The sequence below is a fragment of the Puntigrus tetrazona genome, chromosome 6 (genome assembly GCF_018831695.1).
Source record: "Puntigrus tetrazona isolate hp1 chromosome 6, ASM1883169v1, whole genome shotgun sequence".
NCBI lineage: Eukaryota > Metazoa > Chordata > Actinopteri > Cypriniformes > Cyprinidae > Puntigrus > Puntigrus tetrazona.
The window spans coordinates 27073788-27099543 of NC_056704.1; the positions used below are offsets into that span (position 1 = coordinate 27073788).

A 25756-nucleotide genomic window follows, 5' to 3' on the forward strand; every position below is an offset into this window, starting at 1 on the left:
AAGCGCAGCCGTCTGCTTCTCGGCTTTTTGCAGTTCCCCAAAATGCAATCGTTTATGTTCATCTGACAGGTGCGTGAATAAAATCCGAGCTCTCATTTTTTTTTTTTTTTCTTCAGGTATGCGTCTTGGTTCCCGTGTGCGTGAGAAAGCTCGAGAAGCGGCTAGCCTGCGTGCTTGAAATGTCAGACTAAAAAATGAAACGTGTTACCCACCCTTGCAGAATTGCATGCGACGTGAAATGCCAGCCGAGGAAGCCGTCCCTTTTAAAGCCTGATTATTTTGCTCGGAAGCGTTAAAATGCACGAGAAAGTCTTGCAGGCGAAATGAAACCTCCAGGCTTTTTTTCGTGTAGAATTTTCACTCAATGCAGGCCTATTCCCACAGTCATCGAAAATATTACAATATTTGGTAACACAATTTCAAATATAGGTTATACATTCACACAGATTTGTCGGCTCTAAAATATTTTAATTGGTTAAAACGCACCAGTGCGTGTGAATTCTTTAGGTCGTCTTGACTTGTCTCGATGTTTAATTGCCGTTTCTTTAATTAAAGCGCCGTTGTGCAATAGCGCGCGAAGCGGTGACTAATCATCCTCATCGATCGGAATGCCGCGGCCGTCGCTCAGGTGTTCCGCGCATGCGCGCCGCGCGCCCAGGTGTATGAGCGGCGCGAGCGCGGCTGATGAGGGCATTCGCTGCTTCACAGCGGGACCGAACAGCTGAAGCAGATGTCGCTGCTGGAGAGGCTGGACTGGCGGGTACGTTTCCATTGCAGCCTTCTTGCTATTAATGCCAATTGGGGAAAAAAATTGTTTTCGGTAATATCGACGTATTTTTTTGCTGCTGCGTTTATTCGTATTTCGTGCAAACCGGCGCCTGGGCTTTTGCACGCGTTTGTAGAACGCGCAGCTTAAAGGAGGCGTATCATTAAAAGGACGGCAGCTTATTAATAATAATGCTAATAATAAAGCGATAGGAAATAATTGGCAAATTGCGGTGCCTTTTGTTTTTTTCGGGTGTGAAACCTAACACCTGTCTGAACGTTTTAGAATTAGCAGATTTATTAGGTTTTACGAATTTAGCGGACGCCTTTTTGAATAAAAAAACGCTTTATCGCTGAAATGTACAGCAATAGGAGAGAATCATTGGGAGTATTGTAACACCCAGCTATTTAACCAATTAAAACGAGCTGCTGTAATACGTGAGCATCACGTGTCTGTAAAATCATACAGCATTTTCAGGATCAATTAATAAATACGTTGAAAAAAGCATTTTTTTGTTTTGCGCGTCTCATTCAGCAGATTCTCTTTAATTTAATTTATTCAACTTCCACCTAAAATAAGAAAATGTAATGTTTGATCAAACGATGGTTCCAGTGTTTTTGTGTTGGTTACACCTTTGTTTAGTAATTTTTTTAGTGTGTGTGTGTGTGTGTGTGTTCGCAAACACATTTTTTGCTCGTTGGCCTGTTTCTGTGTTATGCAACTGATCTTTTCTTTATAATATTTCCCGTGCATTTTTATTAATTGCGTTGCTTTGCAAACGGTCCGGGTTAAGATGCTCGTTAAGAAATAATTCTGATGTCAGTTTAATGCAATAATTCATGCACAAAATTAAAAAACACTCTTTTTTTTTTCCCTCAGTGTTACAAACGGCATTGTTACTATTAGGCTGTAACAACAGCGCTCAATTAATGACATTAATTTACAGTTTTAGAGTCGTATGTTTTTAAAATTACTTATATTGTGCATTCATTTTATATAAATGTGATGATATATATATATATATACACACACACAAGATATGACGGGGAAAAACATTTAGATAGAATCCTCAAAGCGAAGACTTAAAATAGACTCCGGTTTTCAGTAACAATGATAATATAATAATAAAAATAATAATAAAAAACATAACAAGCACACTATTGTTAACCTGTTTATTAAAGAAATTATTAAACACAGCATTTTATCTTTAAAATGTCTTTTTCTGTGCTTTAGGCCGTGTGGTGTCCGCGTGATCACGGACTGCTCCTCAGACTATTTATATTTATTTACTTCTTTATTTTTAACGAAACTAAATAATCCGTCTAACTGTTACGATTTTTACTAACCTGTTTATTATTATTATTATTATTATTATTCTTAAGACTAAATCAATGAGTTATCGCGTCCCGTCGCGCTATACTCTCTCTGATCCCGTTCACTCGTTTCAGAAAGACGAGTTCGAGTTGAAATAAAACTCGGTGAATGATTACAATTAATATCTCGCGCTGATGGGTTATCGTTTCTGATTCCGTTTTGCACAATCGACGCGAAACGAGAGTACGGTGTCTTTCGGTTGGGCCTATAGGTGGGCTAGATGATGATGATGATAATAATAATAATAATTATTATTATTATTATTATTATTATTGCCTTGTGCGACGATCGGAATCCTTGCATCATCTTCTCGCCCGGGTGGGTGTTTTGCTCGGGATCTGAGCAGGTTACATAAGCAGATGTTTCTCCCTCGGGCTTACAGTAGAGTCCGCGCGACAGTAACTTCATTCAGACTTCCTTTCTCTCAGTCCAGCTCTGACCCACGACGCGTTTCATTCACCTGCATTAAGAGACGGACCAGTCTAAGCCGGGATTAAGCCTTGCTTTCCTTGTTTTTCTTCTCTTGCTATCTTTTTGTTTACGGATTCCCAAATCTCTAATGCCGACATTATCCCCTTTTTAGAATAATTTGCATTTTATCGTGCCTACCATTATTATTGCAGTTGTTGTTATTATTATTATTTTATTGTTATTGTATTCCATTTTTAATGCGTTTTATATTCTAACTCGAGCGAAAAAAGTAAAATCTTGAAAATACACAATTATATAAAACATACAGTCGATCTGTGAAGTATCATCAGTGAAAAACTTATTTCGCTGTTATTATTATATTTATTAATTCATTTTTGATTTAATCTATTATTTTGCTGTTGTTGCTTTTTCACCTTGATTTACTGTTTTTTTTCTTTGTATATAATCAGCGTTAAAATTAAAACCAAAATATAACATATCTTTTTCTTTGTTCAATTTTTGCACTCCAATTAACATCCATCTATCCATCTATCTATCCATCTGTCTTGTTCCTTCTAGTTACTGTAATCGCCTAAGTGCCATTTAAAGTTAATTAAAACTGTACATATCCCACGCTTCGTTTAAAGACCCTTTTTTTCCCAGTAAATAGCAAAGCTTCGCAACTTTCGGTCCGGGATTAATTTGCCCTCTGAACAGACGGACAGTTTCGCGATTGGTCCGCCGTGCCGACAGCAGCCAATCAGCGGCAGGCCCTTCTCTGTGACGTACCCAGCGCGCAGCGTGTCTCCGCCCACCGCCGGCTCGCGCGAATATAGTAGTGAGAGTCCGAAGCGAGTCAGTGAGTCGAGCCCGAGCCGCTCAGTTGTATCCGTCAGAGGGAGTCGAGTGCTTTCTGTTCAGCGCGTTTGTTTGGACCGGAACTCTCCGATTCGTTTCTCGCGAAGAAGTTTCTCTCCCTTCGTCCTCCTCCTCCGACGCTGAGTTGATGCTTCACTCCTGCGCGGCGCGCGCCGGACTCTCTGGATTATATTCTAGACCGCGATCGAGCATCAGCGCAGACGCACGCTTCTGAGATCCCGCGCGACAGAGACAAAAATGTTGTGGAAATTAGCAGATAACGTCAAGTATGAAGACGACTGCGAGGTAAGGCGAGCGCGGGAGTCTGTCCGAGGCGCAGGTTTTATTGCATAATTATCTGTTTGTGATTTTAAAATATCGAAATTCGGCGTTGATCTGTTTCCAAAGAGTGCGCGAAGTTGACTGGACGCGCGAGCTTTCATTCTCACCGTGCAAAATATGCCTTTAAGCTGTTTTCAGTTTTTTTATGACATATTTTACATTTGATCTTTTCGCAAATAAATAAAACCACACGCGACGACCGAATTGCGTTCGTTTAAATTATAGACGTGATTTTTTTTCCTTAATTAAATTCTCGAATTTACTATATTTTTTAAACCGTAGCCTATAATAACAATTATGTTACAAATGACACATTACGCTAATAAAATAATTAGTGGGCCAGTGGCGATAATAATAAAAGCATGAACGCAGTTTTAATTCAAGACGCAATTATTGCGCGTTTTACGCAGAGCTCATTTTCACGCGGAGTGAATCTTTAAAATGTGATTTAAAAAAATAATAATAATAAATTAGGCGCAGTAGCCTATTCTTCGATAGCGTTTCAAATATCGGTTTTCAGTATGAATATGAGAGAAAACTCCGAAGTGCGCTCTCAATTAAGCTGTCTAGAAATGGCCCGTCGCTCATTGTCATTCATGCGTCTCTGGTGACAGTAACTATCCAAGCAACTTCTAGGACAATAGGAGTCATGAATGCACACTATACAGTCCACTAAGAGCCGAAAAAGACAAGCAGTTGATGCTGAATTAGAAAGAGAACAAATGGCTTGTAAAAATGTTTGGTTTGGTAACCTTACACATGCGATGAAGTCTAAACCGAACAGGCCGAAAGCGACCGACATGAGCACAAAGGTCTATTTCTGCCCGATTAAACTGCATTTTAGGGATGCGTTTAATTTGGCACGATAAGCTAAAGAACACGCAAAGCTCACTTTTTTTGATTTGCGTGAGAATGCTTGCCATCTGTGGGAATTGCAGAGTGATTTTTTTTTAAAAAATGATGATTTAACTCTAATCTAAAGCATTTCCCCGGGTTTTGAGCATTTGCGCCCATGCACGTTTTCTCCAGATGTGGCGGGACCCAAATGCACGTTGTCAATGTGACGCACTCTCTGTTGCAGCAGGAAAGGCACGATGTCAGCAGCAACGGAAACCCCCGTTTACCTCACATCCCCGCGGTGAGCCAGCACCTCTACAGCCCGCCGCCGTCCCTCTCGCATTCGGCCAGCTCGGACTTCCAGCCGCCGTATTTCCCTCCCCCCTACCAGCCCCTGCCGTACACCCAACCCAACGACCATTACGGCCACCTGGGCGACCCGTTCACCATCAACTCCATACACCAGTCCGCGGCGTCCAATCAGCAGCAGTCATGGCCCGGGCGGCAAGGTCAAGAGGCCATCGGCTCCCACGGCCGCGGAGGACTCGGCAGCCCCATCCTGGGCCTGGAAGGGGGCTCGTCCGGGATGCAGCGGGACAGGTTTAGGAGACCCGAGCTTCTGCCTCCGCACATTCATGGAATCGATTCCCTAGGAGACGGCATCGGTTTGCACGACATAGGCCACGGACTGGACGACGTTCAGGTGAGTTGACGCGATTTGAGGATATCGTAATTGCATATTTGGGATTGCGCGGATACTGACACACGTCCTGGTTCTTTCTTGCAGCAAGAAGGCGATCACAGTATTGTGATTCCCGATCACACAGTCATCAAAAAAGGTTTGGTCGCATTTTATTTTCTGTGTTTTTCTTTAGGCGCACATTTTTAACGGGAAAATGCATTAGGAGCGAATTGTTTAATGATAGCAATATATCATCGAACATGTGTTTGTTTTTGCGGTATGTTCAATGATGGCCACAATAAAAAAACATATTATTTTATGGTAATGTCAAAAACGGCATTAAAGTTGATTGTAAAAACGTGAATGGAAAGAGTTTTTTCTTTTTGTAAAACTCTATGATTTGAGTTATTTATTACTAAAAAGTCCATTTTTAATATATATGTATATATATATATATATATATATATATATATATATATATATATATATATATATGTGTGTGTGTATATATATACATATATATATATATATATATATATATATATATATATATATATATATATATATATAATATTTTTTATTTATTTATTTTATTCTTATTTTAGTCACCTTTTAAACTAAATGTTCCTCATGATTAATAACAATCACAAAATGCTATATAAAGCAACTTTAGCATTTCAGGACTTTTCAAATTGAGTTAACCTTCTATAATTTTGTGAAGCGTGTTTAGAATAAAAAGAGATGGTGTTCTACAACTCTTTCAGGCTGAATCGTTTCACATGAGACCTATGCCGCTTGTGGTAATAACTTTATATCGGTCCAGATCTTTAGAAGGAATCGATCATCTTAAGCCACGTTAAAGACTAAAATCTTGCGGTTTATGTGGAAAAAAACAAAGTCAGGCTCCAGATTTCGGGCTCGTCCGAGCCAACGGTTCAGGTGGGCGGAGTTGAGGTGGTGCTGGTTCATGCATATATCGCTAATCCTTTTCGGTCATGTGGTCCATTTAGCTAATCTGGCATTGATCCGCGGTGCATTCTGCCACTCTTTCAGCATGAATGGAAAGCCAAAGAAAGGATTCCTTCTCAAAATGGCAGACTTGCCAAAGTTGTAGATGTTGGGCAATCCTTAAAATGGTGTGTTTGCTCAGAGAGAGGAGGCCTAGGCCTGCTTTTTAGTCTTTTGAAACGGCACTGTCAGAACGCAATTCTGCTCTGCTACACACACACACACACACACACACACACACACACACACAAACACACACACACACACGAGGAGACAAGAATCAACTGTAGTTGGGGTGTGGCCGCTTTTAAACATGCATGGGTATTTTGTTCAGTTCTGTGCTGTGACACGAAATCGTCTTAAATAAGCAAAACCTAAAGACAGTTTTGAACGTCTGTTTGTTTTGTGTGATCACTAGCTGTTGAAATGAATGCTTCGTATCGGTGATTCTCAACAGCTTTTGCTTTAGGACCCTTCAGGAAGTTACATCAACCTAATTCAACACTAAAACTGTGTAGCATGCAAAAGTAAACAAGAACGTCTTTACATTTATATATATAGTTTTGTTTATGCTTTTTGTGGTTGAATGCATGCATTTTGATATAGCTTCTGCCAAGTTACAAATTTAATTGAGTTGGACATTTCCATTAATAAAAAATGAAAAGGAAAAGCAGTTCTCCAACCTTTAAAAAGTTGATTTGCATTTGTTTTGCTGTGATGCATGATCACATATTTAGTTGCATTTAATAATTTTACAATAAGCATGTATCAGAACCCATGAGTTGAGAACCACTGGCTAATTAACTTTAGCTTTGCTCTTTTTTTTAAAGATTTAAAGCGTTCAACAACAAAAAAAAAAAAAATAAATAAATAATATATATATATATATATTAGAGTATAGTTGAAGATGCACTAAAGCTCACAAGCAACAGGTTTTAGTGAAAAAAAAAAATCAATTTCAGTCTTCTATTTGGTGGTCTTTAGCATTTTCTGCAGTATAATGAGGTGTGTTCGTTTGCAGTGTCTGTATGTTGTGGCCAGGAGCTGACTGACAGATTCTGGCATTTATTTTAGTCAGTCAGTAATTTAGATTTTCTTTCGAGTCACCAAAGTGACTTGCTAAATCAATGTCTATGCCAATATTTTAGTCGACATGATTATAGCATGGATGACTGCGCCGTCCAATTCTGGATCATATCAACATTTATGTCACATGTTTGGCTCGAATTTATCTATACCGGCTTCTGCTTCTACTTTGCGAATGCTTCTGAAAATGCGAATGCTTCACTCTTTTTTTTAAACAAAATGGTAAAGTTTGGGCCTCGTGATTTCTCCTTGCATTAAGTTCAGATTCCTTGTTAAAAAAATAGCCTGCAATCAGAACTTGCTTAACTGAACCGTTTCTCCAAGTGTTATGCTTTCATAGCTCTTTAGCGTTAATGAATACAATTCATCTCTGTTTTAATATATTTTAATAGATAAAGTTGGTGCGCAGTTGTTTTGGAACAGAAGTTTTACTTAAGAAGCTACCTTTCCTGTATTTCTGGAGCTGTTTGACTGACTGATATATTCCTCATCTCCAGGTCCGGTGTCTCTGCCGAAGGGAAGCCCATTTGGGATTCCCTTTCAGAAAGAGCCCCTGCTGGGAATGGTGTCAAATCCCACTGAGGTCTTCTGTTCAGTACCCGGTCGACTCTCTCTTCTCAGCTCCACTTCCAAGTACAAAGTAACTGTGGCAGAAGTTCAGAGACGCTTGTCCCCACCGGAGTGTCTAAACGCTTCCCTCCTCGGAGGAGTATTACGCAGGTGAGCAGCGATTGCATGTCCACATTCGAAAATATGTTAATATGGTAATATAAATGCACTGAAAAAAAAAATACAAATCATTTATGTTGCTAGTAAATTTAAATAATATATATATATATATATATATATATATATATATATATATATATATATATATATATATATATATATATATATTTTTTTTTTTTTTTTTTTATTTTTTTAAATGCATAAAACATACTCCAATAATCTGTATTGTATTTGCAACTGCAAAAAAAAAAAATATATATATATATATATATATATATATATATATATGCAGTGTACTATTAAAATGTGATACTTCAAACAATATCTAAAGCCTATTTTAAATAGCATATAAAAATACTACTGTGACATAATGTTCAAAAGTTACACACATTTTCACCACAAATTTTCATTATCGTAATGTAAAAATAATTATATACAATAGTCTAAATGTTACTTTTAAGTTATCTTGATTTTTATTTATTTGTCGTTTTACTGCAGAGCGCTGAAAAAATCGTCAGTGCAAGAAAAATAACGAATAACAATCTCGTTTGAAAATAATGAGAATGGAAAAAATACTAAGTATATCAAAAGTATTCACTGGAAATTTTGGCACAATGCAAAAAAAATCTGCATGGTGTTGAACAGCTTGCTTTTTGTTTCAGCAAAAATTTTTACTTTTAATTTTGGTTTAAAATGAATGTTTTTGGTTAATGTTCATGTGAGATTCATTTAGCAATCAGCTATGCAGGTTCATGAGGTTGCATCGAGCTCCATTTGCGTGCGAATTGATGAGAGGATGCTGATATTAGTTCGACCCTTTGACCCATATGCCAACATGTGCATTGTTTAGGGGGGGTGATGTCATCGAACACAGTCTAATCTCATTGCCCCTTATTACTGGGAATATTTTTCTGTTCCCATGTGTCTGACGCAAACACACTATTCGTTAAGTAGGTCATATAGCACAAGCGCTGAGAGGGGGAGGTGTCGGACGGAAAAAGGGGGCACTTACTCATGCCTCCTGCTAACAATCCCTTACCCCACATGTGAAGGGTGATGCCAGGCCACAACTCTAGTCATGCATATCACAGAGGCCCAAACAGCAAGCGGGGTTTTTGTCTGCTCTTGTATGCGTTTTTGTTGCGATACATTTCAAACACTTGAGCTGTGACATCATTTTATTTCATGAGCCTGTTTATCCATGTGAATCTGGGCCCTAAACCTCTTTCCATATTGGCCTCTAAGTCGTATAACACAAACAAAACAAATAAAATCCATGTGTTTCACCTGCAACAATTAAGCCTCCGCTAAGCTATGCTCTCCAGGTTACCGGTGATTGATCAGAACATGTTGTTGGAATTAACTAGAGGTTTCAGTAAAAAGTGTAATTTCCTGAAAATGTGCTCATGCTAAATTTGGAAGATCTTTGGAAAATGTTTTTTCTAGGAAACGTACTATAGCTTGTCTGACGATGTGACTCATGGCAAGCATTGCTTACCTAGTATTGGCAGGTTTAGCAAAAGGTCACTAATGACACTCATTGTTAATTTTATTATAAAGGGCAAAGTCAAAGAACGGCGGCCGATCCTTGAGGGAAAAACTGGATAAAATTGGACTGAATTTGCCCGCGGGTCGCAGAAAGGCCGCTAACGTCACCTTACTAACTGCTCTGGTGGAAGGTAAGCACCTTATGCCAATTATCTTTCCACTATTGTTATTGTAAAACTAGTTTTAGCATAAATGCTAAGTGAATTTTTGCTTTTACAGCGACAAAATCTGTCGAGGTTATCATGAAATTCTAGAATGAAAACCCCCCCATTTGCAGTCAAGTCAATGGTAGATGCCTGAAAGATTTAACTTAGAAAACCACTTAGTGTATGACTGTTGCATTAAATTGGTTTAAATGAACCGCGATAACACGGAATGTGCTAAATGCTAAAACAATAGCTTTGGCTTGATTTTTATGAGGTTTGAATGTAGCGAATTTGTTACCAGGCAACTATTTGTACTGTCAAAGTCTTGCGTCTAAATTCCAGCGGAACATCTCGAGAACTAGTCAAAAGCCAAATGATGTCGCGATCACATGCAAAGGTTATCTATGGTAGCTCTACTCGTGTACAATATTGGCAATCTGTAATTTCATGACATTTCATGTTCACCTTTTCGCATCAGTATAGCTAACCAATGAGTCACGGAGACATTAGCGCAAAGATCACGAGTTAACTAGCACCAGGAGCGATGCAGAATACTTTTAGAATTCTCTTTTAATGTCACCATTCTCACCACTAATGGGAGCATGGGTCTGAAGCAAGAACATGACTAGAAGGCGTAGTTATTTACAGACCTTCAAAGCTGAATTAGGGCTTGTTATCACATGTTCGCTAGCCAAGAGGAGAAACTGACCTTAAAGACGTCGACTGTGAATAATGTGCTAGTCTATCAATAAGAGCCTGTTGGGTCTAGGGGACCGTTAGACGCCTTTAGCTACAAAGGCTCATTAAAGACATGCAGTGTGACCACTGCCGTCCGCAAAAGAGAGTCTATTCATCTGAACCCATCTCAGCTTAGAGAGGAAACGATTCTTTACGTGATGCCATTTTGAGTCATTTCCAAGCCGATGGAACTGATGTTGACTCATATTTGCGGTGCAGTCATATGCTGCTTGAGTCACCTGGTTCTCATCTGATCCTGTCTGCAGGTGAGGCCGTACACCTGGCGAGAGATTTTGGGTACGTCTGTGAGACGGAGTTTCCCGCCAAGGCCATCGCAGAGTACCTCGGCCGACCGCACGTGGAGCGCAATGAGATCAACTCTCGCAAAACCATGCTCTTGGCAGCCAAGTGAGTAACCATCCCATTTCACATAAATCCCAATCCCATTAAGGTTAGGGAGGGCCAAGCCCATTTTGATGGAGCCATTTAGCAGTCATCAGTCTGGAAACGAGTCCCCCTGCTTTTCCGAGGGTGTCTCCACCTGAGCAGAACAGGCTTCTGAAATCTCTGCTTTATGGTTTAATACTTTAACTGGTCATCTAATCTTTCAGGCAAATCTGTAAGGAGTTCACCGACTTGCTGACTCAGGACAGATCTCCTCTGGGAAACTCTAGGCCGGCTCCCATTCTCGAGCCAGGGATTCAGAGCTGCCTGACTCACTTCAGCCTCATCACCCACGGCTTCGGCTCTCCGGCCATCTGCGCGGCTATGACCTCGCTGCAAAACTACCTCAACGAGGCGCTCAAGCAGGTGGACAAAATGTACGTGAGTTCGACCGGAGACTCCTCGCAGGCCTCTTCCGACGGCTCCAACAAAGTAGACAAGATGGACAAGCACAGAAAGTGAGGCTGAGGTCGAACTCGATCGGACCGTTTGAACGCAACAGCCGCTTTTGTAGCGGAGTGACGTTTTTCCAGACCTGACTCCTCCTCTTCGTCGTAGTTTCCGTTCTGCTTTGTTCTCCCACATCAAGATTAAGCTTAAACCCGAAGCCCTCCTGGTTCGCGTCTTGGTCTTCCAGCACTTTCTCCTCCACAAACACATTTCAAAGCTTAGCCTCAGTCGAGACAGTTCTTTATCGAGCGACGAGTCATCAGGAAGTTATCTATCAGAGGGGAACTGCAAAGAGGAAGTTGTTGAGTTTCCCAAAGACACCATTTCAAGAGTTGACGTGGATTTAAACTGTTTTCTTTTCGCTACCAATCTGGGAGGAGGAAGTTTGGTTTCTCTGTGTCCTCCTCCTTGGTGCTGACCTCCCAATGGACCAAGGATGTGACCATGTATGAGACATTATAACTTGTTCTATGCTTGACTTCATTGGACGCAGTGTTATTGTTTTTCTGTTCTTTGTGGGAGTGTTGTTGGCATGAGTGACTGTTTTGTGCGCATGGGTGTACATGATTTCCAAACGACCCTTTGTGCTGATCAGTGGATTCCTCTAAACGAGAAACGCTCAAGATGTATTTGGCTTAAATTTCCACTGAGAACAATTAAAGGACCTTTTTAATTAAGTTGCCGTGATCAAATCAAGTATCATACGGATGGGTGTGTGTGCATGTTTGGATTCGTATGAGCGTACAACCTTGTTGTTCATCTTTTTGATGCCTTTTACGTCAGACTAGAAGTTAAATGTTCCATTTGTCTTTCCCCAAATGTAAATATTTTCTAATTTATGTTGTAATTTAATGGGATTTGTAAATATTGGTACAATTATGGTGTTTGGTTCCACTTTTTAAAAAAAAGATGTGTTAAGCTTTTATAAAGGGGTTTGTTTTTTTTTATCATATAGTGGTTAGGCTACGGGGTCGATATTCTTTATAGAAATGTGTAATATTGGTTTAAAGCTGTAGGAATAAAAACTCAACACTCTTGATTTGCGTCTTCCAAGACTCCCCGTTTATGACGCCGAGTTGTACACTTCACTACACACATGCCCTGCCAGCGAGGCATGTCGAACACGGCCAACTCATGTGTATAAAGATTCCTTTTTAAAATAAATGTCAGCAATGCTCACAGAAAGAAGAGTAGTGGTCGTCATTGCACAAAGCAGGTCAAACGAAGGCTTCTTTTCCTCGGAAAAGAAGAGCGAGCTGAACATCTGTCTTATACCTGGATTGCTCTTCGAATGTTTGCGTTACTCATTTGCTCGAAACGGACAGTTCCCCTCTTTTCATAGCCACGCTTATCTCGCAAATTGGCGTGACAGGACAACAGTCAATGTGTGTGAAATTTCCGCATCGCTCTTTTCATATTTAAATGCTCTACTGTGTGGTTTCGAATGAAGTGACGGGGCTGTTGAGAGGAGATAAACAAAGCCATGAGAGAATATCGACCTGATGCTTTTCTGTTTTATTTACAGTGCCGCTTTGTTATGAACGCACCATGTGGCTGGTTGCGAACCGGTTTATTCATCGCCCTTTTTGTTTGTAAAGTTAGCCTGTACATCTCACTCTGTTTAATCCTCGAGATTCAGATGGCTGATACCGCGCTATACAGATGCAACTATCGCATCTCCTTATCAAAACTAACCCCTATCTTGTCTCGTTCTCACAGCAAACGCTCCCAATTTCTCGTATGCAATGAAATCGCAGGTGTGTGTGAGCAAGTGTGCGTGTCTGTCTCCGTTGAGTGACTGACTCATGCAACTGAACTGACAGTAGAGCAAGTGTGAGCTTCTCCCTCAGAACCTGTTGGACCAGATGTGCGGCTTTGCCGCGCGCCCACAGTTGGCTGTATAACCGCCTCCACTTACTCGGATTCTTTTCCTGCACAAGGTTGTAAGTTGAGACACAGCAACTTTGATGGACCTGCTTTGATGGTCGGCTGTAGGTGTTGGTGGCAGAACTTCCTCTTGTACCTGAAAGGTGTTGATCTGTGTGAAATGCGGACGCCGAAAGACACACACCCTGATCAACACACACGCAAACACACACACTTCGAGTGTCCCGTGATGACATGCCTACACGGAAGAGCTGGAAAAACATTGCATCTCTTTAAGATGCTTTGTCCTGAGGATGCATCGTGCTTGTTTATACAGGCAGCAAGCCAAATCTGAAAATGGCAACTGATATAATTAAAAACATACAAAGATGAACTCGAGACCCACATTCTGATACAGCTCTGCTCTGTTTAATAATTACATTATTTGTCTTCATATTAAGTTCTTTACAGATTATAGTTTGTCCAATGCAAAATTTGCCGCAAAAATGCTTGCTGACTGGGATAAGATGAAAACGAGATGTTTTTACTTACCTTCGTGTTGTTCTAAACTTCATTTCTTTCTTCTGTGGAAAAATGCACAAGATTTTTTTCTTCTCATACATTAAAAGTCAATGGTATCCAATGTTGGTTTGCTCCCCCCGTGACTTTCAGTGCATGAACAAAACCAGTTAAAATATTCTTCAAAACCTCAGGGTTTTGTTTTAATAGAAATTTTCACTAACGTGTGTGCAATTAAATCAGTCCTCGCTCTTAAAGGAAATAGTTTGTCTCAAGTTGTTTTAAACCTGTGTGGATTTCTTTCAACTGTTGAACTCAAAAGAAGATATTTTGTAGAGTTCACTGACATCCGTAGTATGTAAAAAAATAAATAATGGCTTCCCGTCAAACGTTTGGTAACCAACATTCTTCAGAATATCTTCTTTTGTGTTTAGCAGAAGAAAGAAGCTCAAATGTCTGTAGGGTGAGTAAGATGACAGATGCTTCTTTTAATGGCCTAGGTTTAATAATCTCTTAACCCTGATATTATTTATCAAATCAATACATGAATAGAGTGAAATTTAATTAGCCAAATAGCCAAAGGCATTGGACCTCTCTAAGAAGCTGTGTTGCTATGCTGAGCTAACATTAACAGCATTTAATGTGCTCTGGTTTTGCATAAATTATTCTTAATGTATGCGAATATCCTCATTAAGCTTTAAGGCCAAATCTAGGTTTCTTGCAACCCTTGATTCGATGACCTGTGCTAACGTAGGTCAAAGGCAATAGCAAAAAATACGCTTCCGGATGACTGCAGAGCTTTTATGTAAAGAAAACAAATCTATTCTCAAACTAAAACTCAAACACTAAAGTGTTGACTTGCCAGCGCTACATTAGTTGTCTGTGTTTGCCGTCATGCTTTTGTTTCTTGAATCCTGATGCTATTTATATACTTCAGAGAATCTCTTCTAATAGTAACCTACATGGCTTTATAACACATTTCCGTATTTGCATTTCTGCGAAGACATGCATCTCGAGACGTGTCGCAGTCTGGCTTGCGTTAGCGGTCATTAGCAGTGACACTGATGGAAATAGAAATGCCAAACCACTGCAACCGCTCTTTAAGACACTGGCTTCAAGTGGGGTTTGTAATTCCAGCGCCTGGATGTTTTCGCGTACTCATTCAGAAAGATGTTTCAGAACAAGCCCTTGCGTTCGGAACATTAGCAGCACATGCTTGACTTGGATGTCGTCGTGCAGATGGTTTCGCGAGAGCCAAGCCGAGGGGTTTCTTGCTGGTATGAGGAAGCCAAATAATGGGAACATAAAAGTCGTCGGAGGGAGGGATGTGTGCTTGTGTGCGTTTAACGGGGGGCAGGGACAACAAAGAATTCCTGCAGAAAATGCTGGGAATGAATTTAAATTACAGACGAGGAGGAATTCTTCTGCATGTTTGGGTGAAGCAGGAGCTTCCAGGAAGAAACGCAGACACCGACGGGGCTCGCTCTCAGTCCCAGGCTTGCCAGATTTTACTTTCTTGAAACTTTTGCATTCGTGTTTTGGAAGGGAATCTCTGTTTGGTGACCAGAGGAAGACTAACGAGAACTACGGATAACGTTACTGACCCTAGGCCAAACCCTAAAGCAAGACTTAAACGTTTTTTGTTTTTGGGTAAAAAACATAATGAATAACAGAAAACGCATGAAAGATTTAGAACTGTTCGTTAAAATATTGATCATGAATTTTATTATTTAGTTTTTACATATTTAAAATGTATATGTATGAAAAAAGTTTTTACAGTTATTAGAAATTTGTAGTAATTCATAGCTGATAAAACATGTAAATTATGTAAATTGTTAGCATCACTCTTGGTGTGTGTGGAAATTCATGAAGCGTTGAAAATAATTTAACACATAATTTTTTCAAATAATTTACATTTTTAAAATTAATTATAATAATATAATTCATCCATTAATTGCTTTAAAGTCCAGTGGGTAAATACAAATAATTTTTTATTGTTAATTTCATTAGTAATCAGTAGATATTTTATTAGTTTATTAGTACACAATGGTTTCTGTTACTGTGTAAATTCTGGTATACTTGTGTGGTGTGCGTGCTTATTTAAAGACGAAACGAAAACAGAAAATTAAATAATGTTAATGCATGAAGCATTTTAAATTTAAGAAAATAATGTAATAAAATAATAAAAAAAAATGTACATACTTTTTTACTTCTTTTTTAAACAAATAATCTACTTTTCCCAGATTGTTAATTACATTAGTAGTAAGTAATAAAAGTCACAGTGACCCATGTTATATGGACGGTGTAAGCTATCGTGAACTGATTCTTCTTTCTTTGACTGTTCTGTGGGAATGCGATGGTCTGCCTGCGTCACCCAAACACCCCTCCCTGTCTCCATCGCAGCACAATTAGCCTGCGCTATGGCTAACGAAGCCGCGGCCTCCTCACCCCTCCGCGGCAGACAGCAGATGTCCGTGTTTCTGCGGGAAGCGTCCGCTCCGCCACACCGACGGAGACGGCGAGATGGCTCTGGCTTTCTCAGAAACGGCCATTACCTACTTTCCTGCGCAAGAAATTACTCCACGGCTCACAAGACATATCCAGCTTAATTAAAAGCATCTGTCCCTCCTAACAATACGCGGCTAGTCCTGTTTATTCTCCTATAATGCACTAAACAGCGCTAATCAAAACAACCTGGCTGAATTCCCTGGCCAGCCTTGAAGCCATTATCAGATGCAAGGGATTTCTAAGAGTACTTTGTTCGTTCTTTCCTACAAAAACCCTCTCTTGTTGTATGGAATCATCTCTAATTGTCTTTAATTTGATGCCATGAGGGTGTATGCACAGAACGCCTGTTTAAATACTTTCAACAAACTATGTTTTGTCCGACTCATGCATTTTCTCTGTTTTATCAGTTGAGCTATTGACATGAAGTCTTGTTGAAAAGCAGTCAGACTGTATTGATTGGACGGTTGATGCTAATCCAGCATTGTTAGCTCCACCATATGGTTGATTCTCATGGTGCTGGGACGCTTATTTAAGCCGGGATGCTTATGATGTGACGGACAGGACGATGTGAATGACTGTTAGCAAACCACCTGTCATTGATGACGCGTGTTGAAACTTTATTTTGATCATCACTTTGACTCCCATTTAGTGTGCTTTATGAATAACGATTCATTGAGTCCAGTTAGTTAAAGAAATAGATTTATTGTTGCCGCCTTATATTATAGGTGGCCTTAACTACTACTGTGTGCTTACATTTAAATGAATAATTTGGTACGATTTGTCCCTGACCTTACCCGTATCCCACCTCAATAGCAGCAGAAGTGTTTTGAAGTAGAATATAAGTGCAATAAGTCCATCCGTTTTAGCGAGGACCGGTTAAGTTGATCAAAAGTGGCAGTAAAGATATTTAAAGTGCTTCAAATAAGTGCTTTTGAACCTTCTATTCATCCAAGAACCCTATGTTATATACATAAAACAGTAGGATACTGTATTTGGTAATTACAGTAGTAGTCCTGTAAAAAGACAGTAAGTGGCTGGCAACCCAGCTGCCAGTATTTTACTGTACTGTAAGTTTACAACAAAAAGTTTTACAGTGCAGCAATGTTTCTTGAGCAACAAATCAGCATTTCAGAATGATTTCTGAAGGGTCACGCGACACCGAAGACTGGAGAAATGATGCTGAAAATTCAGATTTCTTCACTCGAATAATTGTTGTTTTAATGTATATTCCAATAGAAAACAATTATTTAAAATTTTTCCACAATATTTCAGTTTTATTGTATTTTCAGTCCTTTTCAGTGTAATATATTAACACTAGTGCATATATTAGCTAAAGAGTCTATAGAGTCTTTCGCAATCCGAGTTGAGCAATACCATTTTGTGTGTGTGTGTGTGTGGATAAAGCTTTATGCAAAACTGGTCTATATTTAGCAGCTATTTACATATTCCTTCTAGAAAACCAGCAAATGTTGTAGAATTTTTTTTTTCAAATATATATTTTTAAAATCCTATTGCATTTATATATATATATATATATATATATATATATATATATATATATATATATATATATATAAATTATTTTCACTTTTTTACACAAGTGATCCAAAAAGAAGCATCTCCGGCTTATAATTTGGTTTCCTCTTACAGCAAACACTTCAGGATCATCCCTGTTGTTGTCTGATTTGTACTCCGACTGCTTTGGTTGCTGTAATGTTGTTTAAAAACGCTGTTACAATGTTCCGTGTTTAAAGCCCCTCCCTCTCAGCTCTGTTTCGACTTCCTGTGGGTGGAATCAGGTTTTAAATAGGACGTCCAGAGCCGCCCAAACCCTCCCGAACACACCCTGCTCGTCCCCGCATGGGACGCTCTATTTGACCCGCCGTGACTCAGATAACACGACACCTCTCATTATCTCACCATCTCTAAAACCAATCTCATTTTCCACACGAGTTTGAAGAGGATTCGAGGAACCAAACCGAACGGGTTGTTAAAGACCATAATTGCACCACCATCAACATTATTTTTCAGCATCATCAATCAGAGTTGCACATGCTAGTAAACTCTGGGCTGTGTCGGATGAGCCTTTGTGCCGTGTATTCATGGCAGACTGATTTGATTTCTCAGGTTGCTCTTTTAAAGCTCAGAAGACTCATTTTAGAAGTTATTAAGAGTCCTTATGATGAATTAAAAAGACATTCTGTGGGCCCTCGTGAAGGCACGAAGTCAAACTGATAACAAGAGACGAGTAATGTGAAAATGCATCCATCTCTGTGCGTCTAGTTCGGTTAAATTTTGCTTTGCATTTCACCAGAACGCTCTTTCTTGGCAGAAAGCATATGGCAAAGCTCCCAGGCGAGAGATACAGGTGTAAGTTGGTTTGTGTTGCGCTGGAAAAACACTTTGCGGTTTATTTACAATAACAGTAACAGATGTGAAACTGCAACTGCTAAAAGTGTCTTCTTTTTGATCGTTATGAATAATGAAACGCTAATTAATAATCCTGGCTGAGTGTGCAGTGACATGGAAATTCCCATATTTAAGGGAGTTACTTGGCTCTGACCGGCGGAGCTCTGCCGTCGTGAAAAAAACCGTCACATCTGCACCGTTTGGCTTTTATTTAGACTTTGAAGATTATTAACTGAAACACAATCACTCTCGCTGGCGCGTATCCAAGGTGAACGATGGCGGATACTTAATATAATCCGATCCGTGCGAGATGAGGTGAGGAAATATTGGCATGCATTAAAAAAAAAGTTTGCTTTGGGAATATTTTTGCCAATCCTTAGTTTCTTTTTTGTGAGTGTAGGTTGATGAAGTTATTTCCAGCGTGCCACGTGCACCAGGCCTTCGTTTAGGTAATTATCTTTAACCATTAAAGGAATGGTTCACCTCAAAACGAAACGTTTCTGCTGATGTAGGTGAGTTTGTTTCTTCATCAGAGCAGATTTGGATAAATAGCACTCCATCGGTTTAGAGCTGTTCTGGTTTGTAAACGGTGCACGGATTTCCCTCCTGATTCAGACCAGATTACTTCATTGGTAGAAAAAGCAATAAAAAACGTCCTAATGATGGATTCGTTCCTTAATATGTTTCTTTTGGCTTCACACGCTACCTGATGGACTGGAGTGGTTTGATTGTGGATTATTGTAATGTTTTCATCCTCTCCTTCTGACGGCACCCATTCACCGCACTGATCAACCGACGCAGTGCTGCATTTCTTCAGACCTAATAGCTCTAATCTACATCCTGAATAGCCTAAAGGTGAGGACATTTTCTGAAGGATCTGAGTTATAGATGTACGAGCCAGACGTTCAGGTTTCGTGAAACAGTTAGAAATCTAGATGTGTGTCAAGTTGACCCGGAGATTACTGAGCTAACTCACTAAGCCAGGTACAAGGAACGAGATCCCGCTGTAAGCACCGTGTGGAAGGCTGCGTTGGAAACTGTGAGAGAGAGAAAGAGAGAGATTAAGAAAGACAAAGAGAGTGAGGCACAGCGCCTAAAGGCGTAGACCAGTCTTTATGGTTCAGCGAAAGGTAAGACTCATTACTCGTTCTGCCATCTTCAACCAGCTGTCTAACTTGGCTAAAAAAAGGTCTCAAGGCCTTCCGCCTTCATGCTGATAACACCCAGATTCGGAGCTAGTTTGATGCAAAGCAGAATAGGCTAAATTAGCACGCGAGGAATTGCTTACAGATAGATCTGAATGTCTTGACGTGAATAAATGTAGGTTTACCCAGAAAGGTTTCCAGACGACGACGTTGTGGCTTTTATCGTTTTTATTTCACTGCTCACTTTTTTTTTTTTTTTTTTTTCAGTAAATGAGATTTTTTTACTTTTTAAGCTAGAAAATGCTCTCTGTTTTCAAACTTCAAAATTTCACATTTTATTCAATGTGTTATTTCTTTATTTTTTAAACATTTTTGAGAAGCAATATATGGATGGAATAGGTCAACGCCATTTTTTGTAACTTTAACTGTAAAAAAAAAAAATAAATAAAAAAAATAGAAGAAACACTAAAAAGAGACAGTAAAAGATGTAGATAGATTTGGTGAATTTAATAGAAGAAAGATAAAATAATGTGTGTGTGTGTGTGTGTGTGTGTGTGTGTGTGTGTGTGTGTGTGTGTGTGTGTGTATCAGATAAATAGATAAGTAAATAGATAAATAATTTTTTTAAGTTGAACCACTGCAAAATTTCATGTCTGTGTCAATGTTATTTGCTGTTAGCATTATATATAAAAAACGTATTACTATTATTGTTATTATTATTTTTATTATATTTGATATAAAATATATACTTTTAAAATGAAATAATTAAAGCTTTGCAAAAATTGGAGTTGCAATCTTATCTCAAACACAGCATAATCTAGTCCTGTCCATGTAATGTTATCAGTGTCTACATGCATGTTTTATGAAATATTCTGTCATTCTGTTTTGTTTTCTCTCCAAATCTTTCAGTTCTCATTCATCGACGTCAGAGCAAAAATCCTTCACTTCTCCTCTTTCTAACGGGAAGCGTCGAAGTTTCCTTCGAGGACGGCGCACTTTAAATGCGCTCATGTGAACACCGAAATTAGCAGTGACTTAAATGCGGGGCTCTTTCCTTCAAGCTCTCACAATAAACAAAACAACAAATAACCGCTAAAAAATGTCATCTGGTGCAGTAAACATGCCACACTTTGTCTAAAACCTGGAATGAATCTCACAGACATTAAGTGTTTCCAGTCTAGGGTGAATCATGGCTCAACCACACTCATTTCCTGTATGTGTTTATCTGGGGGGTGTGTTAGCTGTCCGGGCTTGTTTTTAGCGCAAAACTGGATGGAAAGAAGCAGGATGACTAGCTGGAGTATCACGTTTGTTTGTTTGTTTGTTCGTTTAAAATATTCGATTTAAAAATTCGAAGTTACGCCAGGCGGCGTTTAACGGAATGTTGGTGTCTCATGGGCTGCAGTGTTCCAAAAACTCTCGAATGTATCTCTTTCGAGGTTTTATTTCGAAGGCGACCTGTAATAAAACCGTGACTCGCCGCCGTCCGGCACCAGGCTAGGAGGATTCTCCTGAAATGCGACCGACATTTCCGTTCAGGTTCAGCAGGGTCCCTGTAGGCCGATGGCGGTGAAGATAGACAGTGAAAACACAATGTGAAACAAGTAAATGCGATGTATATTTACAGGCATGGAAGATAAATACGTAAATGCATTCGGCATGACAAGATGATGCCTATAAACGTGAACTATATGTTTATTCTGTCTTTTGTTTAGGTGCTGGTCGACGTTGCATCAGGCCACATTCCTGGGGAAAGATTTCTGGCAGAAGGAGCTGAACGCTGTTGAAATCTGTCTATGCCACCTTGTCAGAAAGTTCCCGTCTTTAAATAACAATGAGAACGAAGGGAAAGAGAGTTGATCCTTTAGTCCGTCCTGTCTGAGCGGATGAGGGCAGGACCGCTGTTTCATTTTTAAAGGAATATCCCGCCCCGAAAGAAAAGTGTCATCATCACGTCATGACTTTCTCTGCAGCGTGAAACTCCAATCAAGATATTCTGAGGTATCTCTAAATTCTTGTTTTCTAGAAGGAATGATAATGAATGAAAGGATGAATAGATAAATGTTGTATTTTTTTATCATAAAACAAAAGCTAAATATTTCGAAGAATCTATAAAAGGTCATTTTCTTCATAGCATAATAATAATAATAATAATAATAATAATAATATATTATAATGAAATAGATATATAAATAAATATATACATTTTAATAAATATTTAAATGAAATAATAAATAAATATAAAATAAAATGAAATGTTTTTATCATAAAACAATCTCTAAAAGGTAATTTTCTTCATATAGCATAATAATAATAATAATAATAATAAAATATACCATAATTAAATACATGAATAGAGAGATATATAAATAAATATATACATTTAAATAATTGTTTAAATGAAATAATGAATAAATATGAAATAAATATGAAATAAAATAAATAAAATGAAATAAATAAAATACATGTTTTTATCATAAAACAAAAAAACATGAATAGACAGATATATAAATAAATATATACATGTAAATAATTATTTGAAGGAAATCATAAATATAAAATAAAATAAATAAAAATGAAATATGTAAATGAGTGTTTTTTATAAAACAAAAGCTAAATATTTTGAAGAATCTCTAAAAAGTAATTTTCTTCATAGCATAATAATAATAATAATAATAATAATAATAATAATAATAATAATAATAATAATAATAATAATAATAATAATAATAAAATATATTATAATTAAATACATGAATAGACAGATGTATAAATAAATATATACATGTAAATAATAAACAGCATTATAACATTAATAATAATAATAATTATTATTATAAAATATATTGTAAATAAATACATAAAAAAACAAACAGTCATTTGTGCACTGTATTCCAAGTCATTATCATCCTATCACATTTCTTCTTTTTTCCACATTAGGAAGAAAAGTATAAAGGAAGGACGTAAGGGCAAGTAAACGATGGCTTAATTTTCATTCTTGGGTGAACTAGTCCTTTAAAACAAATGCATTGCCGAGCGAATAGACTAAACATCTAGGAAGCCAGTGTTTGTGGTTCACTGACATTCTGAATGTTTTGAAATTCAACTCCCTATAAAATCCGCTGGAATGTGATGCGGACTCGGACGCAGGCTCGATCTCTCTCTCGTTTGTGCCTCAGCCAGCATGCACCTGTCCCGTCGAACAAGCGTGTCTGCTGACACAAACACTTCTGCGGATAGACAAACAAACAGAGATGAGTGAGAAAGAGATGAGCAGATTGTAGAGAGAATATAAACCGAGTCTTCATCTCTCATCGAAATGCACGCATTATTAATGTATCAGGCCCGAGCGATATGATTCAGTGGTGTCATATTTGCACCACACGAGTTTTACAATCTTTACTTGCTAAATAATAACCGATAATATATTTTTTCTTTCGTTTATCGTCCAAATAATACGACAATGTAACACAACAGTATTGTAAGAATCACTAATGCCAAAGAAACCATCACTCAATCAATCAATCAATCAATTAATGAAAAAAGGTCACGGGGTCAGGTAGTTACATATTTTTGTATCATTATGATTGTTATAAGTGTCTTTTATTACAGCAAAGCTAAATAAATGGCTTTAATCGCGGTTAATCGTGTAGACTTTCACCTAACGGGTTCGTGAATCTTTTCACTGACTCGGTTAAACGAAGCGGTTCAGAGAGTCATTTGTTCGCGAATCTCACGTCGTGGATCGCGCTGCTCTGCTGCCGCTCGCTCAGGACTGTCCGTCGAAATATCTTTCTCTATTCGCGACGATCGCTGCGAGCTTTAACTCGCGACATTTCGGCCGCCGCTTCGAAGCTCTGACTCGTCTGAAGCATCCGAGGCCTGCTCCTTCAACTAACGAAAAGCCGACGGGAGTCTACAAATCGCTTTCCTCGTTTGGTGGAATGATAAAAAGCAGCTCAGACGCTCTTCTTTTGGCTCTCACGGAAGCAGAAGGGCCGGATCGAGCCCGAACGATGCCAAAGCTGTCGCTTTTCGGCGAATTATCGCGTCTGCAAATGTGTTGAAAGGATTTCTGGTTCCCCTCGTTGAGCAATGCGAGCGCGCATCAGCTGTCAGACAAATCATCCTCTCCTTTTGTGTGTCACTGTCACAGCAGCTCGGCTTGATCTTTAAGACAGTTACTATGAATATAACAGCTACCGCGGCGGAGGAGACCGGAAAATCCGGTTTTCGCAAAAAGTCCCTCCCAATGCATCTTTCACAGGTATGCGTGTGTGTGTGTGTGTGTGTGTGTGTGTGTGTGTGTGTGCGCGCGCTTTCTCTTCATCGCAGATGAATTAGAACTCGACTCCTTTCATGTTGTGGTGGTTTGTCATTGTCTAGGGTGTGAGAAACAAATCCAACTGTACAGATGCAATGACTCACTCATTCAAGGCATCATGGGCTGGGAAGCGCGCAGAAGGACAAGGTGTGCTGGTTTTTTGGCAGATGTTTTCGGAGCAGGGAGCAGATCAGCTATTGGGAAATCACATTTCTGGGTGGTGGTGACAAACACTGCGAGGAAAGACGTGTTATTGTTTATGATTTCCAGTGAACGGTTGCAGACGCCGTATTCCGCTATTGCTTATATGGGAAATTTTAGCTTGCCTTGTTTTATGGTGAACGAAGGGGTCCTACGGAAGCTGTTCCAGAAATGTGGACAACACATCATTATCTTTACTACTAAATATTTTTAATAATAATAAAAAAATCATAAAAATTAAAGCCAGTTTATAGAAAAGGCAATTGCAATCTGATGAGCTTATGCATTTTTTTAAAAAAGTGGAAGAAGCAAGCAATATTTTTAAATATATACATACAAAAATGGTTTAACCCAAAATATTACGGCCAAGCTTCACTATTATGAAAAATGATGAATACGTTATTGAAATAACCGTTAATATGCATTTTTTTTTGCACGGTTGTTAACTAAAACTAAAACTATAACATTTTTCGTTACTTAACATGATTAAAAACAAATAACGAAATAAAATAACTGAAATATTTTCTTTTGATTTCTAATTTTATATTTATTAAATAATGATATGTTATTTAGGTGAAATTAATTATTTAATTAATTATTACACAAAAAGGCCAAAAAAACGAATATGGCTAAAACGTTCAAATTAAAATGAAGAAAAAATATTTTATTAAATATTTTAAAAAAGTAACACAGTGATACTAAAATACCGGGGGCTTGTTAGGTGCGTGATTTGTGCCTCAAATCTCATTTTTCTAAGAAGTGCCTGATTTTCTTAAAATTTTCGGTGGATGATAAAGCAGACGGTGAACGCCCTGGCAGCCTCCCGCCACCTCTCACGTTTTCACCAGAAAACATGCTCTAGTTCTCACATTATTACGCTCAGTGTTTCGTGCGGCGTCCTCAACAGCGGCAGAAGTATGCGGCCCGTGAGAGAGTTCAGGTCTGAACGTGTCAAGCCGCGACATGTTTTGCTGAATTTGCACAGTACGTTTAATAAGGCCAGATGCGTAACCCTTTACAGGCGGCATGAGAGAGACAAAGCCCTTAATTCCTCTTAATCGACCGAAAGGATTTGCAGAACCGGAGAATACAAATGTTACGGGATGTTTCCAAAATGCGTGGCGTTAGGTGAGGTGTTAATCAAGGACAGCCTCGGAAAACCTTTACGATTCCCCCCTCGTTCGTTCTTGTGCATCCCGTCTCGGTCTGTGGTATTTATTCACGGTTGGTAGGGAAGTAAAGGCTCTTTTGGTGAATCTAAGCGCACTCACTGACCTCTCGGTGACGGCCTTCTCAACAAAACCGGAAGTTATTACCGCGAGAGAAGCTGACTTTCGATTAGAGCAAGAGAACGAATTAGACTAA

The 25756-nt window shown here is 38.8% G+C and overlaps 1 protein-coding gene and 1 long non-coding RNA gene across 6 annotated transcripts; both read left to right on the plus strand.

The window, feature by feature from the left end:
- Window positions 1-55: 55 nt before the first annotated feature.
- Window positions 56-12604, plus strand: tfap2c (transcription factor AP-2 gamma (activating enhancer binding protein 2 gamma)). 4 transcript variants are annotated; one of them, XM_043242648.1, is made up of 7 exons: window positions 56-760; window positions 4833-5291; window positions 5376-5427; window positions 7862-8084; window positions 9654-9772; window positions 10792-10933; window positions 11137-12604. In XM_043242648.1, exons 1-7 carry the CDS (start codon window positions 731-733, stop codon window positions 11429-11431), a joined length of 1320 nt encoding a protein of 439 aa, XP_043098583.1. In that variant the 5' UTR covers window positions 56-730; the 3' UTR covers window positions 11432-12604. The 4 variants fall into 4 exon arrangements, with proteins under 4 accessions (XP_043098583.1, XP_043098584.1, XP_043098582.1 ...); XM_043242649.1 differs by having other exon boundaries at window positions 4836-5291; XM_043242647.1 differs by lacking the exon at window positions 56-760 and adding an exon at window positions 3044-3715 and having other exon boundaries at window positions 4836-5291.
- Window positions 12605-21154: 8550 nt separating this feature from the next.
- LOC122346513 lies at window positions 21155-24827 on the plus strand. 2 transcript variants are annotated; one of them, XR_006251138.1, is made up of 4 exons: window positions 21155-21470; window positions 21582-21867; window positions 22807-24133; window positions 24253-24827. It is a non-coding gene; the product is annotated as an uncharacterized LOC122346513 (long non-coding RNA). The 2 variants fall into 2 exon arrangements; XR_006251137.1 differs by having other exon boundaries at window positions 22807-24827.
- The last annotated feature ends 929 nt before the right edge of the window (window positions 24828-25756 follow it).

Excerpts from the sequence above, each read along its gene's own strand:
- tfap2c (XM_043242646.1), top strand. The coding sequence starts at position 3,668 with ATGTTGTGGAAATTAGCAGATAACGTCAAGTATGAAGACGACTGCGAG. Across the intron at positions 5,428-7,861 it reads TCACACAGTCATCAAAAAAG|GTCCGGTGTCTCTGCCGAAG; the intron begins GTTTGGTCGCAT and ends CCTCATCTCCAG. Across the intron at positions 9,773-10,791 it reads ACTAACTGCTCTGGTGGAAG|GTGAGGCCGTACACCTGGCG; the intron begins GTAAGCACCTTA and ends TCCTGTCTGCAG.